This window comes from Pteropus medius, unplaced genomic scaffold (assembly GCF_902729225.1).
Source record: "Pteropus medius unplaced genomic scaffold, Ma_sr-lr_union100, whole genome shotgun sequence".
NCBI classification, from domain to species: domain Eukaryota; kingdom Metazoa; phylum Chordata; class Mammalia; order Chiroptera; family Pteropodidae; genus Pteropus; species Pteropus medius.
This window is the reverse complement of record NW_024354911.1, coordinates 10,899,340-10,917,162: the sequence shown is the minus strand read 5'-3', so window position 1 is coordinate 10,917,162 and position 17,823 is coordinate 10,899,340. Positions and strand designations below refer to the sequence as shown.

The following is a 17,823-nucleotide window of genomic DNA, read 5'->3' as shown; positions in this document are numbered from 1 at the left end:
ATCAAAGAAATATATCAAATGCAAAAGTTTTCATGAAGCAATCTCACTCAAGGGAAAAGCAAAGGTAACATCCAGCTATATTTTCAATATATAAAAGTTATTTGTATAATGCTCGAAATCAGAGATTGGCAAAAATGGTAATAGGCCAAATTCAAACTACCAGTTACTTTTATAAATAAAGTTTTATTGGAACCAGCCATACTCATTCATTTACGTATTGTCTCTGGCTGCTCTCGCTCTACAATGGCAGAGCTGAGTAGTTATGACAGGGACCATATGGCCACAAAGTCTAAAATATTTATTATATAAAATATTTCTTACTTGGTTCTTTATAGAAAAAGTCTGACAACTCATACTCTAAGTTATTACAAAAAAACCCACTTTTTACAACAAAATGTTTACAATAAAGAAAATAAATTGCACACAAAGTCCGTGACTTGTATCAGTATCTGATTTTTTTCTTATTTGTTTAGTGGTTCTAATTAACTGTTTTCATTCAAATCCACTCTTGTCCCTAGTCTTCCTCATCACAGATTCCTAGCTCTCCTCTTTAGTGTCTCCTGATATTGCTAGAAATAATAAATCCCTTTGACCTGTTCTGACTCAAATAAAGATGTAAATGGTTTCACAAAGGAAAAAAAAAAAGACATGAAATGGAAGAAAAGTTAGTAACAAGGAGAGATAAAGTTTGTGTACTGGGTGGGAGGAGGGTGTTAATAATTGAGAATGGTGTAGAGAATGGATGAAAATATGATTAAAACAACCAGGAAAGTGTTTAGGGAGAAGAGAGAAAATAAAAAAGAAAATCAAACTATTTAAAAGTATAGAAAGCACATTTATAAAGTATAAAATCTATTAACATCAATCCTTCTATTTACCTATCCAAACAGGCAAACAGCCCAGATTTTCCTCCTACTGCACAAAGTACTTTGGGAGCACAACGAGGTCGTGTCACCAAGACTGTCTGATGAGAGAGTCTATGTTCAGGCATAAAGTGGTACTTTAGGGCTTCATTCAAAAGATGTTTACAAGTGCGATCATCGCGAATGAGATGATTTGCTTCATACAGTCTAGTGAGAAACTTAACACTCAGCAATGGTAATCGCACACTGTTAAGTAGCTGTGCTAAGTATTTCTGGCGTTCTTGTACATCATACTTGATCCAAGACTCAAGTGCATAAAAAACGGTCTCTTCAGTAGCTACATTCAAACAGTCATTGGAAACAATTTCATCCAAATCCGCATGTGTAAGCTCAAAAAACTCTTCAGTCTGGCAAACGGCTTCAAAATTCTGGCATATGTATTTAGTGGCTGCCAAATAAAGGTCATGACAACCATATGTCTCTGCAAAACGAGAAATTCCAATACAATTACCAGGATCAAGTTGGTTTTCAAGAAATGCGCAACACTCTTTCAAGACAAGTTTTATCTGGAGTAGGTTTGCTGCTGGAAGGAGAGATTCAACTGTATCCTGTGAAATAAAAACAGTCCCTGTATAGGCATACTCCACAATGGCCTGGAGAGCAGTTTCATCAATGCACTGAAACTCAACCTCACCGTTCTCTTTTTCAGATAGGTTTCCAGTGAACATAGCTTTGAAATATGGGCTGATGCTGGCAAGTACCACTTTGTGAGCATGGATTTTAACATCACCTACTCGAAGAATGATGTCACAGAGTTCGTGATGTTGACGAAGAAGATTCAGGCCCTGCAGAAGTTGTTCAGAATGTAAGTGGGTTAAGTTAGCAAGCATGTAGGTCGGGGATGTGTGGTCCATCTACAGAAAAAAAGCACAAACAATTATTTCAAAATAATCTTGCCAAAATGATTCCTTTTTCTAATAGAATAAAATAAATGAGGGTATGTTGTTTGCTGGTTTTTAAATATTTTATCCTAAATACTAAATAGTCTTTTAGAGTCAGAAGGGATGTTACCAATCACATAATTCAAGTCCTTTAGTATAGATATTAAGAAAAAGGTTATGTGTTATGCCCCAAACTACAAGTCTCTTGACAATGAATGGACTTTTGGATCAGAACTCTGCCAACTCTTCTGGTTACCTTCATTAAATTCAAGTTGAGCTATCACTGAAACAATTCAGTGAAACGAATTCACTGAAACAAATGCAAATTTGAAAAAAAATTTCCCTGTCCTTAAAGGAAAATTGGCTTTGAAACAATGCTACCAGCTTTTTGACTATTTTCTCAATAATAATAACAACAACAATGCTTGCCAATCTAATCAACAGATGCTTTCATGGGAAAGAAATGTCATGTTAACTTACCTACTTTACCCAAAGTATTCAAGTATTCAATAATTCAATAATTATCTTGATAAATGGTGTTAAACTTAACAAAGGTACCATTATTGTCAACTAATTCAATGACAATGAAAAATTAATAAGAATACAATCTGATGTTCTTAAATGAGGGCAACAGATTCACTCACAGATATAGACCACTAACTACTCAACTCTTGATCAAAACTTTAAAATACCCACTCAATCAACTTGCCACTATGTGCTTCCGGAAGATGAAAAAGAGTAAAAATAGGAGAAATGAGGAAAAAAAAAAAGAAGTCAAAGGCAATAAGGACAGTTGTAGGCTGAATAATGGCTTATCCAAAAGACATCACATCCTAATCTCTAGAACCTTTGAATGTTACTTTAGACGGCAAAAAAAAAAAAGACTGCTTATATGATGATTAAAGATTCTAATATGGGTAGATTAACCTGGAATATCTGGGTGGGCCCTAAATACAATGAGAGGTACCTTATAAGAAGAGGGAAGAAGGAGACATGGCAGAGACTGAAGAGAAGATGGTAATGTGGCCACACAGATAAGAGAATAGTGATGCAGCCATAAACCAAGTAATACTGGTAGCTATCTGAAGCTGGAAAATGCAAGGAACAGATTCTCCCCTAGAGCCTCCAGAGTGTGCACAGCCCTTCCAATGCCTCAATTTCAGCCCAATGATAACTAATTTCAGACTTTTGGCCTTCAGAACTGTGAGAGATTTTAAAAACAAATGAGTTTGTGGTAATTTGTTACATCAGCCATAAGAAATGTACACACTGATACCTCAAACTAGATCACAGCAGCTGCTTAGAGTAGATAAAAGGAACATAAGACATCTATGCAATATGAACTGTTTCCTTCCTGTTTCATTCACACCTCAAATACAAGTTATGGGGATAATAAAAAAGTAGATTTGGTTCCTATTTTTAATGTATTATCCTTAAATTAAAACATTCTAAACATTATTAAATAATACAAATATTGGTAGGACAGAGAGTAAAGCACTTCATTCCTGTGCATTTTTAAGTGGAAATATTTGAATACTGAAACTTTTATTTTCATCTAGAACTTCATCATTTCACTTTTCAATTAAATTTTAAGTCTGTTAACAAATTGTGTTAATATGACCACCTTACAGCTGATATCACCAAACTCCATTTCTGATCTTTGCAAATAATCCTACGCACATCAGAAAAATTCTCAATCACGGTATGAACAAATCTCAAGAAACTTCCAGAACAGAAAATTGGTAAGACAGAAAGCAGAGGCATAAGTTTAGATCTGGATCTGTTCTTTTACTTATTATAGTCTTGACCTTTTAAATCTATTTAACTTCTTTTAGCCTGAGTTTAATAGAAAGAGTTAATATCTAGACTGAAAAGTGAAAAATGAACAAAGGCAAGTAGATACACAAAATAAGTGATGAGATTAAAAAGCAGTCCTAGATACTTTACATCTGGTTAACTTTACCTTCTCTCATCTTCATTTTCCTTATCTGTAAAATGAGATCATAATAATACCTAAACTACATAACTCACAAGGTTTTTGAGAATCAAATCAGACAGTGCACATAAAAACACAAACTGTGAGAGTTACTACTGTAGGGTACTATGGTAAAGCAACAGAGGTGTAACAGTTATCAGTGAAGAACAGGAACCTTGGAAATATAGATGAGTTTTAGTCCTGAGTCACATACTGTTATAAGGAATTGGTACATTTCTTTATCTAAGTGTTAATTTTTTTTCATTTGTAAAATAATAATACCTCCATCTATCTCAAAAGGTTACATGAAAATGGTTTTATAAAGTATAAAATTCCACACAACCTGAGGGGCTATAAATATAGCACTTAAGTTTCATTTTATTAAATTGCCTCTTCTCATGATCTCCACTTTCACATTCTTTCCACGATGACTTTTCACTCCCATAAAGCTCATGTAATTACTACAGTGTTATACAAATATATTCTGACTATATGCCAGATTTTGTCTATAACCTTTCTCCTCTCTAATCCTTTTTATCATCCAATAAAGTTTTCAAAAAGCTGGGTCAAAATTAACTTCACCCGAAAGTCTATAAGCATTTAAGTACTCAATTCTTTTACATGCAATTAGTTTAATTAAGTGTGCTGTTTTTGTGAAACATCTCTCTCTCAACTCTCATTTGTCTGATTTAAAAAGAAGAATGTTATCTAGAATAAACAAGGAGAATGTTATCCAGAAGTGAAGAATAAACAGGAAAAGCAAGTGGATATATAAAGTAAGAAGGCTGACTGAAAAAGGAGACCTAGCTAATGCAACAAGACAATAAAGGGAAATAAAAAGTATACAGATTGGGAAGGAAAAAAATAAAACTGTCTTTGCTGGCAGATGACATGATTGGCTATGTAGAAAATCCAAAACGATAAAAAAAACTTGTGGAACTAATAAACAATTATGGTAAGGTTGCAAGATATAAGGAAAATATACAAAAAGCAATCACTTTCCTATATACCGACAATGAACAAGTGAAATTTGAAATTAAAAATATATTACCATTTACATTAACACCAAAAAAATGAAATACTCAGGTACAGATCTAACAAAATACATACAAAATCTATGCAAGAACTATAAAATTCTAATGAAAGAAATCAAAGAAATAAATATGGAGATATTCCACGTTCATGGATACGAAGACTCAATATTATCAAGATGTTAGTTCTTCCCAACTTGAATTCTAGGTTCAATGTAATCACAAGAAAAATCCCAGCAAGTTATTTTGTGGATATCACAAACTGATTCTTAAGTTTATATGGAAAGGTAAAAGATCCAGGACAGCCAATTCAATAATAAAGAACAAAGTCTAAGAATTGACACTATCCATCTTTAAGAATTATTATAAAGCTATGATAATCAAGACAGTGTGGCACAGGTGAAAGAATAAACCAATGGAACAGAATAAAAGCCCAGAAATAGACCGACATAAATACAGTCAACTGATCTTTAACAAAGCAGTAATGGCAATACAACAGAGAAAAAGAGTCTTTTTAACAAATGGTGGTAGAACAACTAGATACCTACATGTAAAAAGAATGAATCTAGACACACCTTACATACTTCGCAAAAATTAACTCGTAATGGATTATAAACTTAAATGTAAAATGCAAAACTATATGACACCTAGACGATAATGCAAAAGAAAAATCTAGATGACCTTGGATATAGCAATGACTTTTTAGATATGATATCAAAGGCATAATCCATGAAAGAAAGAACTGATAACTGGATGTTACTGAAATAAAAATCTTCTGCTCTGGGAAAGGCAATGTCAAGAGAATGAGAAGACCAGCCACACAGTGGAAGAAAATATTTGTAAAAGACACATCTGATAAAGGATTGTTATTAAAAATAAACAAAGAACTCTTAAAATTCAACATTAAGAAAATGAACCACCTGTTTAAAAAAGAAAATGGATGAAAGACCTTAACAGTTACCTTACCAGAGAAGATATACAGATGGTAAGCATATGAAAATATGTTCAAAATCATATGTCATTAAGGAACTGCATATTAAACTGACATACCACTTATTAGAATGGGCAAATCCCAGAACACTGAGAATACCAAATGCTGGAGAGGAGGTGGGGCAACAGGGACTCTCATTCATGGCTGGTGGGAATGCAAAATAGGACAATCACTTTGGAAGACACTTTGATGGTTTCTTACAAAACTAAAACATGCTCTTGCCATATAATCCACCAATTGCCCTCCTTGGTATTTACCCAAATGAACTGAAAACTTATTTCCACACAAAACCTGCATATGGATGTTTACAACAGCTTTATTCATAAGTGCCAACACATGGAAGCAGCCAAAATATCCTTTTGTAGGTGAATGGATAAATAAATGGTGGTACATAAAGAAAATATTATTCAGTGCTAAAAAGAAATGCGGTATCAAGCCATAAAAAGACATGCAGTAAACTTGAATGCATATTACCAAGTGAAAGAAGCCAATATGAAAAGGCTACATACATACTAAATGACTCCAATTATATGACAGTCTGGAAAAAGTAAAGCAATGGAGACAGTAAAAAGATCAATAGTTTCTAGGAGTGGGGGAAAGGGAGGATTGACTAACCCAAGTACACAGGGTTTCAAGGGCAGTGAAATTGCTCTATGATACTACAATGGTAGATACATGTCATTATACATTTGTCCAAACCCATAGAATGTACAACGCCAAGAGTGAATCCTAAGTTAAATACTGAATTGTGATAATGATGTGTCAACGTAGACTCATCAACTGTAACAAATATACTACTCTGGTAGGGGATGTTGATAAAGGATGAAATTATTGTGTTTGGGCAGGGTATATAATAATTCTCCTTATCTGTGGTTTCACTTTCTGTAGTTCCAGTTACCTGCAGTCAACCGCAATCTGAAAATATTAAATGGAAAATTCCAGAAACAAACAAGTCCTAAGTTTTAATTTGCTTGCTGTTCTGAATAGCATGATGAAATCTTGGGCTGTCCTGCTCCATCACACCTGGGATGTGAATCATCCCTTTGTCCAGAGTATCTATGCTGTATACACTACCTTCCCATTAGTCGCTTAGTAGCTGTCTTGGCTACAAAATCAGCTGTCATGGTATTGCAGTACTTGTGTTCAAGTAACACTTATTTTACTTAATAATGGCTCCAAGGCCCAAGAGTAGTGAGTGATACTGGCAATTCAAATATGCCAAAGAGAAGCTGTAAAGTGCTTCCTTTAAGGGAAAAAGTGAGAGTTCTCAACTTAATAAGGAAAGAAAGTTGTATGCTCAGGTTGCTAAGCTCTACTGTAAGAATGAATCTGCTATCCATGAAATTGTAAAGAAGGAAAAAGAAATATGTGTTAATTTTGCAGCTGGCATGAAGCTGCAAAAGACAGCAAAAACACTGGATAACAAAACAAGGATCCAAAAGAACTGACTTCTAACAAGAAGAAATTTAAGAGAAATAAATGTTAAGATTCCATAGTGGATTCCAAAACAACTATACAATTCCAAAACAATTATACGAGTATAAAATAAGAAAGAAAAAACTCATCTGTAGACTGTGTTTAAAGGGCTTATAGATTTTACTTAATCTTAGTACTACCTTAGTATACTAAGTTTACGTAGGTTTAAGCTGCATTAGTAGAACTATAACATACAGAACTAGAGAGGAGACGTTTTTGCTTTGCTCTGAAATGTCAGACCACATTTAGAGTACAGATTTTGGGTACCATCCTTTAAGAACTAAGCAAAGTATAACACCTGTCTTATGGGTCATGGAACTGAAGATGCTGACTCTGAGAAAAAAAAGAAATCTAACAGTTATTATGGGAAAAACCAAGAGGTGAAAGTTACTCAATAATAATATTATAATATTTGGTTGTTTTGAGGATTAAATGAGTTTATACAGATAAAGTGCTTAGAATAGTGCCCATCACTTAGTAAGCTTTTGCTAAGTTATTTAATTACTAGTGAATTTTTTAAGTTGTCTGCTTAAAAGGTATTCTTTCTATGTTGCACCATCTCCCACTATTAGGTAAGAAATCCACACTATACCACTGACATCCTAGACTACACAAAGTATTGCAGAACTGTTGATTCTCAAATCAAATTAGTTGTTGGTTAGATTCACTTTTAGCATAAATAGGAAACATACAGTGATAGATCCTTATATTAAACTCATTTTTGTATATTCAGTTCAAAACTGGTAAATTACCATTAACATATGAGAGCATGATATAATACTGATTTGCAAATATACATACACAAATTATGTACACATGCAAAATATAAAACACACACATATGTATGTCTATATATATAAAACACATATTCAGCTATGGAGGACTGGATAATTTTAAGAGACTTGGCTCTACAATCAGGCTCTTAGGGTTACAATATTGTCTGTGCTATTTAACAGCTATGTGACCTTGGGAAAGTGATCTTAAAGTCTGAGTTTTCTCATCTGTAAAATAAAGACAAAACAGTACACATAAGTATTCAATAACTGTTAGATGCTATTTGTTATTATCATTATCATTATCATCCTTAAAAAGGTTTGATTTTTGCCCATGTGACTCCCTTCCATGTTTACCAAAAAAGAAATGAAGCTTACTTACTATCAAGTGAACATATACAACTAGGGCAAGGCAAATTTAACCAATTAAAAATACCATTAAAATGCCACTTTTAAATTTAGATAGTTTATTACTTACAGACAGTGAAAAGAAGAGTAAGCAGAAGACTAAGCTCCCTGGATCCTTGTCCCACACTCTAAAAAAGTTAACACCAAACAAAGGGGCCCAGATGACAGCAATACAAAGAATCCAAATTAGACTATGGCTAGGCAGCTTTATACTCTGCAGCTCTATTCTGCTGAATGGGGGAAACAAAAGCTCCATCCCTCATCACAACAAGGAGGTAAAGAGAAACTCTCAAAACAGATTCTCAGGGGTGATTGAGAGGCAAATAGGAGATGGCCTTGTAGCAGCTCCTTAAAGGTCTCCGATCTTCTCATAGTTCAGAATCACAAGGTGTTCCAAGACACAGGTAAGCTGTGGTCCCGCAGTCTAAGCTCTTGCCTATGTGGACACGTGCAAGGTCATGAGGGTGCCACGATGAAGCTGTTCCCCTACATTTATACCCTCTATAATATTTCTCCTTTATCTCACATTCCTCTACGCCCATACAAATAAAAAAAATAAGGATCGAAGTTTTAAAAACCATTCAAAGAAAGGATACCAGTAAAGATGACTTTGTAAAAGAACACCTGTACATAACTTCTATCACTGTACTGGATACAACTGAAATAATCTTCACATCCTTTAAGAACTACTGAGAAGAGATATAGCTCCTTTCTATCTGCTATACTGGATTCTACCTGATTCGAGTAGATTTTTGATTAAATAAATCCTTACAATTAAAAAAAAAAAAAACTATTGAGAATAAAGTTTAAGTAAAGAAATTCTATTGTTGGTGCTTAAACCAAACAATTCAAACTAAAAACTTTAAAAGGGCAAAGTAAAATCAGGGAACTTAAAATGAATTACACTAGAGGTTTGTTTACCATCATTCTTAAAAATTTTAATTTGATCTCTTTCCCTCTCAAGAAATCTGACTTAAGAGAAATTCACAGAACTTTAACTTTTCAGAGAGCTTTAAAATAATGGTTCTCAAAATATAATCCTTTTACCAGCAGCTTCAGTATCATCTGAGACCTGCTAGAAAAGCAAATTCTTGAACCCAACCACACATCTAAAGAATTAGAAACTACATAGACAGGAAGGAGTAACAATCAGTGTTTTAGGACCTCCAGGCAATTCTAATGCATGCTAATGTTTAAGAACCAGTTAAAATATTTCCAGCACAAGTGTAACTGTTTAAAAATTATTATAAACTATAACTGAAACTTCTTTAAAATTATAAATTACAGCTATATTTGGGGACTATACTTAGGTCTCAGCTATTTACCCATAAATAGCTAAAAATAACTCAAAGAAATAATTTCTAATCTTCAAAACCTAATCTTATTCAGTTTTACACTTTTTTTTTAATCTCAGTAACAACCTTCTGCAGAAGGAAGGGCAAGTACCATGGAAAACAGAATAGTAAGTAAAAGTATGAATTTTAGAGGTAGAGAGATCTGAGTTCAAGTCTTCGTGAACCTAGGACTTTCTGTATGTAAAACAGACATTCTAATCACTACACTATGGAGCCGCCCCACAAATAATTTATTCTAAACCTGAACTTTGTCATTTGTGAAATTCATTGCGGATTAAATAGAATGTTTGGTTTGGAGAAACAAATCAGTGGAGAAGAATAGAAAATACAGAAATAGATAATTTAACATATGCAAATTTAATTTATAATAAAGGCAACATCTTAACATCAATGAGGAAAAGAGGGACTTTTAAATAAACGTGTTGGGATAACTAAATAGCCATATGAAAACAGATAAAATTAGATCCATTCCACATACCTACACCAGGATAAATTCCTAATGGACCATAGGTATAAATGTAAAACATAAAATCATACAGGTATTAGAATAAAATGGGGTGAATTCCCCATTTAATATGGGGCACAGTTTTCTATGATACAGAACCAGTAAGTAAAAAGACAGATCAAGTTATTACACTAAAATTTTGAATAGCTAAAGGTATCATAAGCAAAGAAAAAATATAAAATTAAGAAAAATATTTGCAACATATGTACATATATAGTAATACATAAAACATTTCTAAAATAGTCTAGAGTCTAGGCCTACAGAAAAAAACAGGCTATAAAGAAAGGAACATATGGTTTAAAAATGCAAATGATTCTTAACTATATAAAAAATTGTTCAACTTCACTTATAATCAAATAAATTAAAACTCCATAGAGTTAATTCTCTCTTGATCATATACTCTGTTGGTGAGGCTGTTACAAACAGGCACTCTCACATATTGCTGTGGGAATGTTAAACAATATAAGAACTCTGGAGGTAAATCTCAAAAATCTAACAAAATTACATTTGCATTGCCCTTTGACCCAACAACCCTACTTCTTAGAATTTATCCTAAAAAAATATACTTGGAAAAAAGTATATAAAGTATATAAAGACAAATACATAAATAATTATTTGTCAAAGCAAAAGAATAACACTTTATGATTCTTAGTTTCATATTTGAGAGACCAACAGGCAACTGACTAAGACTTTTAAAACAACTCTAATGTCCACCAACAAAAGAATGGGTGAAAAAAAACTATGGGACATCCACACAGGGGAGTACGACGCAGCTGTGAAAAGTAATGCAGCACCTCTGTATACTACTTTGCAGGGACCTCCCAATTCTAGCAAGGAAGAGAAATGTGTTATAGTATGTCACCATTTATCTAAGAAAGGAGAGGTTACAAATATACATATCCCTTATAAAAAAAAAAAAAGGAAATCATAAATAATATATATTTTTAAAAGGTTACCTATAGGAAAAGGAACAGAGTGAAGGGAATATAGAAGCTACATGTCTTTGAATATACCCTATTTTATAGATTTTACTACATGACAAATATTTTACATAATTATAAAACAAAATTAAATCTTAAAAACATAACCTATAAGAAATATGAAAATAAAAGGAAGCAAAGGGACCCAACGTTTATCGAGTTAGTGGCCTAGCCATACCATTCCAAATAACTTTAAAACAGTAATTTAATATACCATCCCTTGTGGGATACGCCCTAAAAAAAATCTTACACTGTTTTTTAGTAACCACATTATTGGTGGAAATGTTATTTGTATTCTGAAACTTACATGAGCATTGCCACAAATTCATGATTACAAGACATTTCTAATTCAATCATCCCTAGGGTCACTGTGATCTAGGACTCTCAGAATGGGAGAAAGGAGATAAAAATGTAAGACTGAAACATTAAATATAAACCTTGTATTTTGAATAAAAATATCAGAAAAAAATATAGAAACATTACTTATATGTACTAATAAATTTAGATATATAACATGAAATACATAAGAGATATACAAATGTATAAAATATATATAATATTATTTTAAGGAAAAAACATATGATATTACCTAGCTCTGTCTACTGAAAAGGGCTAGAAACTATGACCAACCCAGTAGAAGAAAGCACTCCTAGTTCTCAGATTGGTCCCTAAATATTGTTTTCCTCCAAGGGAACATAACTCCTTGGATAAATGGCTTGATTCTAGGCCTGGGGCAGAAATGTCATGATGAATTTGGAATCTTTACACACTAAGTAATAAGAAAGCTATCAATGACTAAAGCCACAAAAAACAGGAGTCAAAGTGAATAGGCTCTCACTACTTAAAGGTGGAACAAACTGATCATCATCAATAACTGCAATCGATTAAAACACATTAGATATGGTTAAATCCATGAGTTCAAAATGACAAAATTATGATATGGTTTTTAAAAAGTCCTAATTGATCACCACTGGAGGATGCTAATGAACCGACTCATTATTTGAAACCCAGTAACTAAAAGGAAAGAATCGAGCATTTCCTATACTAAGTGTACCAACAGGTTACCGAACAGATGAGAGATTTCATTTTATAAAAGTACTCCAGGTAGTCAAAGAAGAACTAATAGAATTTTGCAATCTTAATGAATAAATTGAGGTAGGCACTGATTATAAAGTATTGCTAACTTCACAAAAAGAGACAACCAGACATCAGGGCCTTCTGATGGAAGGCCATAATATGAGCTATAAATATTCTTGCACCCCTCCCCACACACACCAATATCAAACATGTGGTCAACAGTATAGATCCAACTAGTAATTTACAAGAAAATACAGAGAACAGAAAAAGCATGTTAAACTATACCAGAAGGATGCAATCAGCAAAAACATCCTGACAGAAATTTAATGGAATAACTAATCTAGATGCTTTGACAGTAAACTGAGAGAAATAAGAGAATGAACCTACAGATTAAAATATACTTAAAAGACGTATTAACCAAATACAACATATGAACAATACAGGTGTGTGCACATACATGCATATGTACACACACATACACCAGGAGACAAGAAATTTGTATACTGGCTGGATTATTGTTTATCTTAATCACTGTTATATTTTGTTGTTGAACAATGATATTGTAGTTATGTTTTTAAGCTTTTATCTTTTACAAATACAAACTGAAATATTTACAGATAACATAATCTGAGATTTGCTTCAAATTAATATAGGATGAGGAAGTGGAAGGAGGTACAGATGATGTCATGAGTTGATGACAGTGTTACAGATACATGAAGGTTCATCGTACTACTTTTTCGTGTTTTTGAAATTTTACTCAGGAAAAAGAAAAAATATATATAAGGCACTAAACTTGGCATCAGACAGATGAAGAATCTGACGTTCAGAGAGTGTAAATGAATAAGATCACAAATTAGTAACAGACATTACTGGGACTATAATATTTTCTTAATTTTAGAACAATGTTCCCTACATATTACATTTAAAAAATTACAATGCTGAACAGTGCTGACCTGCTTAAAATATTTATTGAAGCTATCTATAATTGTTACCATTCCTGACAAGACTAAATTACGCTATAAAGAGCATCTAAAATACTTTTGACTATCATAATGTACTAAGTTTTTTATATGTATTAACTCCTTTCATCCTCAGGGTAACACCATAAAATAGAGATTGTTATTATTATTCTCATTAACAGAGAAATGAAGTCCAAGGAAAGATTTAAACCTTGGCACTCTGTCTCCAGAGTTCTTAAATACTATATTATACTGCCTCTCTTATGAGCTCATAATTTCTTAACTTTATTAAAGTTTTAACTCAAACAAGAAACCAAAAAGGTGCAGAATAGAAACCCAAAAAAGGATAGATCACATACACACACACATATATACATATACACATACATACATATAAAATATACATATACTATGTAGATCAGTTACAAAAGTACATCGGAGCTTTAAGATGAAATAAAGAGGGACCCATGAAACAATTATTCCCTTCTGTTTTTTATATCATAGCAGGATTGATTCTTCTTCCCCCATATCCCTGCCATACTTTTTTTGTTTTTAATTTTAATACCATAAAACATATATTTAGGAGTACTCTAAACCCAAGTAACTGGATTAATCAATATTAAATAAATGGCATCTATTTGAAAAGTTTTTAAAAGATAATGGTATTGTGCTTCACTTCTAATCACATTCTTGTTACATAAAGATCCACAACATGAAGGCAACGTTAGATAAAAATTAAATTTTCCAGAGTCTACACAGCAGCGTCACAACTTTAGGTTCTGAAGCAAAGCTAATAAAGGTCAAGCTGTGAGTTTAGTAACTACTTAATTGACACCTAAGCTACAACACAGTGGTGCTGAAATCAGCTGGGAGGCAATTATTTGCTACAAGGAAAGCAAATAAATGGCGAAGAGAAATGAGGTTTAAAAAAAACAAAAAAACACATATACTTTTCTGTAAAAAATGTGATTTTTAAATTTAAGAGAATATTGTATCATATCAACTGTTTTCTTAAATTTCTTTCCCACAGTTAAACTCTCCTTACAGATTTCAACTAATGATGGCATTAATTTTATCAGTGAGCCTATGGCACAAGTTGACATATTTTCCTTTTGAGATTGACTTTCATTATATCTGGAGAAACAAAGTAAAATTAGAGCCTGTTATAATATGAATCATTATATCACGGATTCAGGAATAATACAGAAGAAAGTCCTCAAAACCATTACTAACTACATCTAGTAAAAATTGTAATTACATAATTAACCCATCCACTGAAAAACTGTTACAGTGAATGTGAAATCCTTTAACTTATGCAAATTAGTGCTTAAAATGCAACAAAAATTGGATTAAAATTATAGTTTCGATTCAGTCAGAAATGCATAATGGCTTTGGAACATAAACCTAAGCAATTCAAAGTATATCACTGATATATATCAAGAAAACCTGTTTAATCCCACATGTGTGAAAATAACTTCATAATTTCTTAATCTTATTAAAGTTTTGACTCAAGAAACTAAAAAAGGTTCAGAACAGAAACTCAAAATGTAAGATTAAAATATATATAATCAAATAATACATAATAAAAGACATGAATGACTAATAATGGAAAAAGCTAATTTTATCCTATAGTTTCAATACTCTCCCTCACCAAAACTTTTCCAAAACTCCAAGTAGCTAAATTGACTAATTTGAATCTTACTTTCTCTGTCCGATTACTTTCCAATGGAAATATCCATAAAATGTGCCATAGTACAAATGTAGAAGATATAACCTCGAAAATTTGTTTTAAGGATTAAATGAATCAAAATTCATTAAGTACTTAGCAGTGTATGGCACATAACAAACACTCAATAAATGGTAGTATTATAATTACTATTAATATTAATAGCACCATTCATTTGCATACCATTTCTTCATAATAACTTCTTAAACTATACAAAATTCTTAATAGTTTACAGAATTCACCATGATTTCCAAAATTCCTGAATATCTGTAAAACTTGAGTAAGAACACAGAAAAAAACTACAGTTTACATATCACAAACACTCCTGTAACCCACTATTTTAAATAATCTTTTTTGAAATCTTTGATATTTTTAACTTGTTTTACCTAAATTTACTATTTTCAATGTATCCTTAATTACCCTCTTTCAACTTTCAAAGATGTACTATTAATACACTTAATAGTGTATTCCACTATTCTGGAATTTAATTTTTTTATCCTATATCTATGGTTCAATATAAAAGACTCTTCTAGTCAACACACAACTCCTAGAATTCCCTGGATTCCTAGAATTCAAGAAAAATTTTTTAAAATCTGCTTTGTAATAGAAATAAACACAATATACACTAAATGGATGAGATTTATCTTCCAGAAAATAATCCTAAAATAATTAGTAAGATATGTGATGCTGTTAAGATCCCATTTCCTAAACATCCACCATGGAGACTAATGCATCTTCCATGTCTTCATCAAGGAAATTAAATGTAACAGACATAAAATAAATTGCAACCTATAACACAGTGATCAACAAGGCCCTGAGAAAAGTGGTCAAAATGAAGATTCATCTTGCTTTATTCCAAGAAAAAGGACTTCATAATTGATTGGTTTAAGTATCCAAGCCCCTTGAGAAGCATTTTCTAAAGAAAGAAGGGATAATTCTTAAGCTTCTACCATAACTTTGATGATGAATATCATTCAAGACTTTACAAGTTCCTTTTCTTTGATTCCATGATTACCACACAACCTCTACTTTCTATTTCAAAGTTCTTGGATACAGGAAAGAGTGTGCTGGATTTTCAATCTGAAAATTCTGATCGATGGAAAGGATTCTCTTCTATTCCAACATAAACCGGCATTCTAATGTGCACATTCTAATGAGTACATCATTCTCTTATTTAGTTTAGACTGCACTGGGTTCCTGAAGTCTGAGCATACATGAGTAACGGTATAAATTTGAAATTCTTACATTGGAAATATGAGATCTTCCTTCTCACTGACAACTGCTACAACCATCTCTTGATTTTCACTCCCTTCCCTTACTTATCCTGCTCCTAATGTAAAAAATAAAAATTAAAAAAAAAAAGTGGTTTTCTTTTGTCTACTGAAACAGAGCCAAGCCAAATTTAGGCAAATGAATAATTATGAAGAAACCTAGAACTTAAAACCCAAACAAGAATGCAAGTTTACACAAGCCTTATTTACATTTATTCTCAAAAGAAAAAAAGAAACGCATGACATTCAAATTGTGCTTTAAGACAACATACACAAATTGTTTTTAAACTTACATTTTCCAGCAACATCACTTATAAAGTGGTTTGGCACACGTGACTCAATTATTCTAAGACTTAAAAATGTATCGAAGAGATATCCCCTTTGGCACAGAGTAGGGCAGGAAAACTTGTATTTGAAGTGCATATAACTTGGAGACTTCAAAGGATAACACACTTTTCTCATTGGGTCATTCAAAAGCAATTGTGTTATTCTTTCAAAAAACAACAAAAAAATTCTCGTCTACACTCCAAAGAATTACACCAGCCTTACATCAGACACTCCATCTCAATTCAACTGTGTCCGCTTAAGTTTCATTTACAAGGAGAAAATGTTCACCAAATTCACAGTTCATCTAAAACAAGGAAATGCCTATTATCGGCCTTACATCTACAGGGCAGAATTCTTAGGACCATGATGCCGAGAACTTCTACAGTAACTGAAATTTTCTTTGCAATCTCCATTTCCAAGAGTCAGAAAGGCTGTAGAGAATCCTGAGGATCCTGCAAGGAGGTTGGGGCGAGGGAGCAAGAGAGCAGGGAAGGGGTGAGTCTCACAGAGGAACTGCAGTAGACTTTGAGAACGTATAAGAGAGAGGCGGTTAGCTACAGGGAAAAACAGACTTATCTCCAGATAAAGTACGTTTTCAAGGAACCTGAAGTGAGGAAGGTAAGGAAAAATGACATAAAATCATTAACTCTCCATGGCCGGAGGTTAAGCAAAGTAGAGAAAGGGGGTTGGAGTAAGGGTCCAAAAGACCAGGATCTGAACTAAAGTACACAGGCTATGAGCTCGGCCTTGATCCAGATCTTCGGCCCCACTAAGCGGACGGCAGGGGGAAAGGATCGCACTTCCTCAGGGTTGTAGAAAACAACGCGGTTTACTAACGAGTCCTGCACAAGAAGATGTCTCCTCTCTCCCTACTTACTCCCGTTCATTTCTTTACTTCCACTCTAGCACCAGCAACACTCCCGCAAAATTCAGCCAATGCCTGCGCCGCAGGTGGATAGCTAAAGGAAAAATACCTGAGTCCAAGGAATTGCGCCGGAAGCGACAGGAGGAGGAGCCGTGGACAACTGGAGCCCGGGCAAGATCCTCTCTTGCCTCTAGTCAAATCTCAATCTTTACGGGTGGGGCAGAGAACTTCCGCCCTAAACGAGGATATCGTCACTTCCGCCTAATGCTTTTCCCTCCTCCCTGCACACTCCCTTCTCTC

General features: G+C 33.2%; 1 protein-coding gene across 4 annotated transcripts in view; it reads right to left on the bottom strand.

The window, feature by feature from the left end:
- Positions 1–17,822, bottom strand: part of KLHL28 (kelch like family member 28) — a 30,715-nt gene extending 12,893 nt beyond the window's left edge. The window contains exons 1-3 of one of the 4 annotated variants that reach the window (XM_039856552.1): positions 17,633–17,767; positions 16,306–16,390; positions 879–1,777 (exon numbers count right to left, since the gene is read on the bottom strand). In XM_039856552.1, the coding sequence (XP_039712486.1) occupies positions 879–1,777 (899 nt within the window). In that variant the 5' untranslated portion in view covers positions 16,306–16,390; positions 17,633–17,767. The other 3 variants (XM_039856551.1, XM_039856553.1, XM_039856550.1) reach the window with 3 other exon arrangements.
- Between the last annotated feature and the right edge of the window lies 1 nt (position 17,823).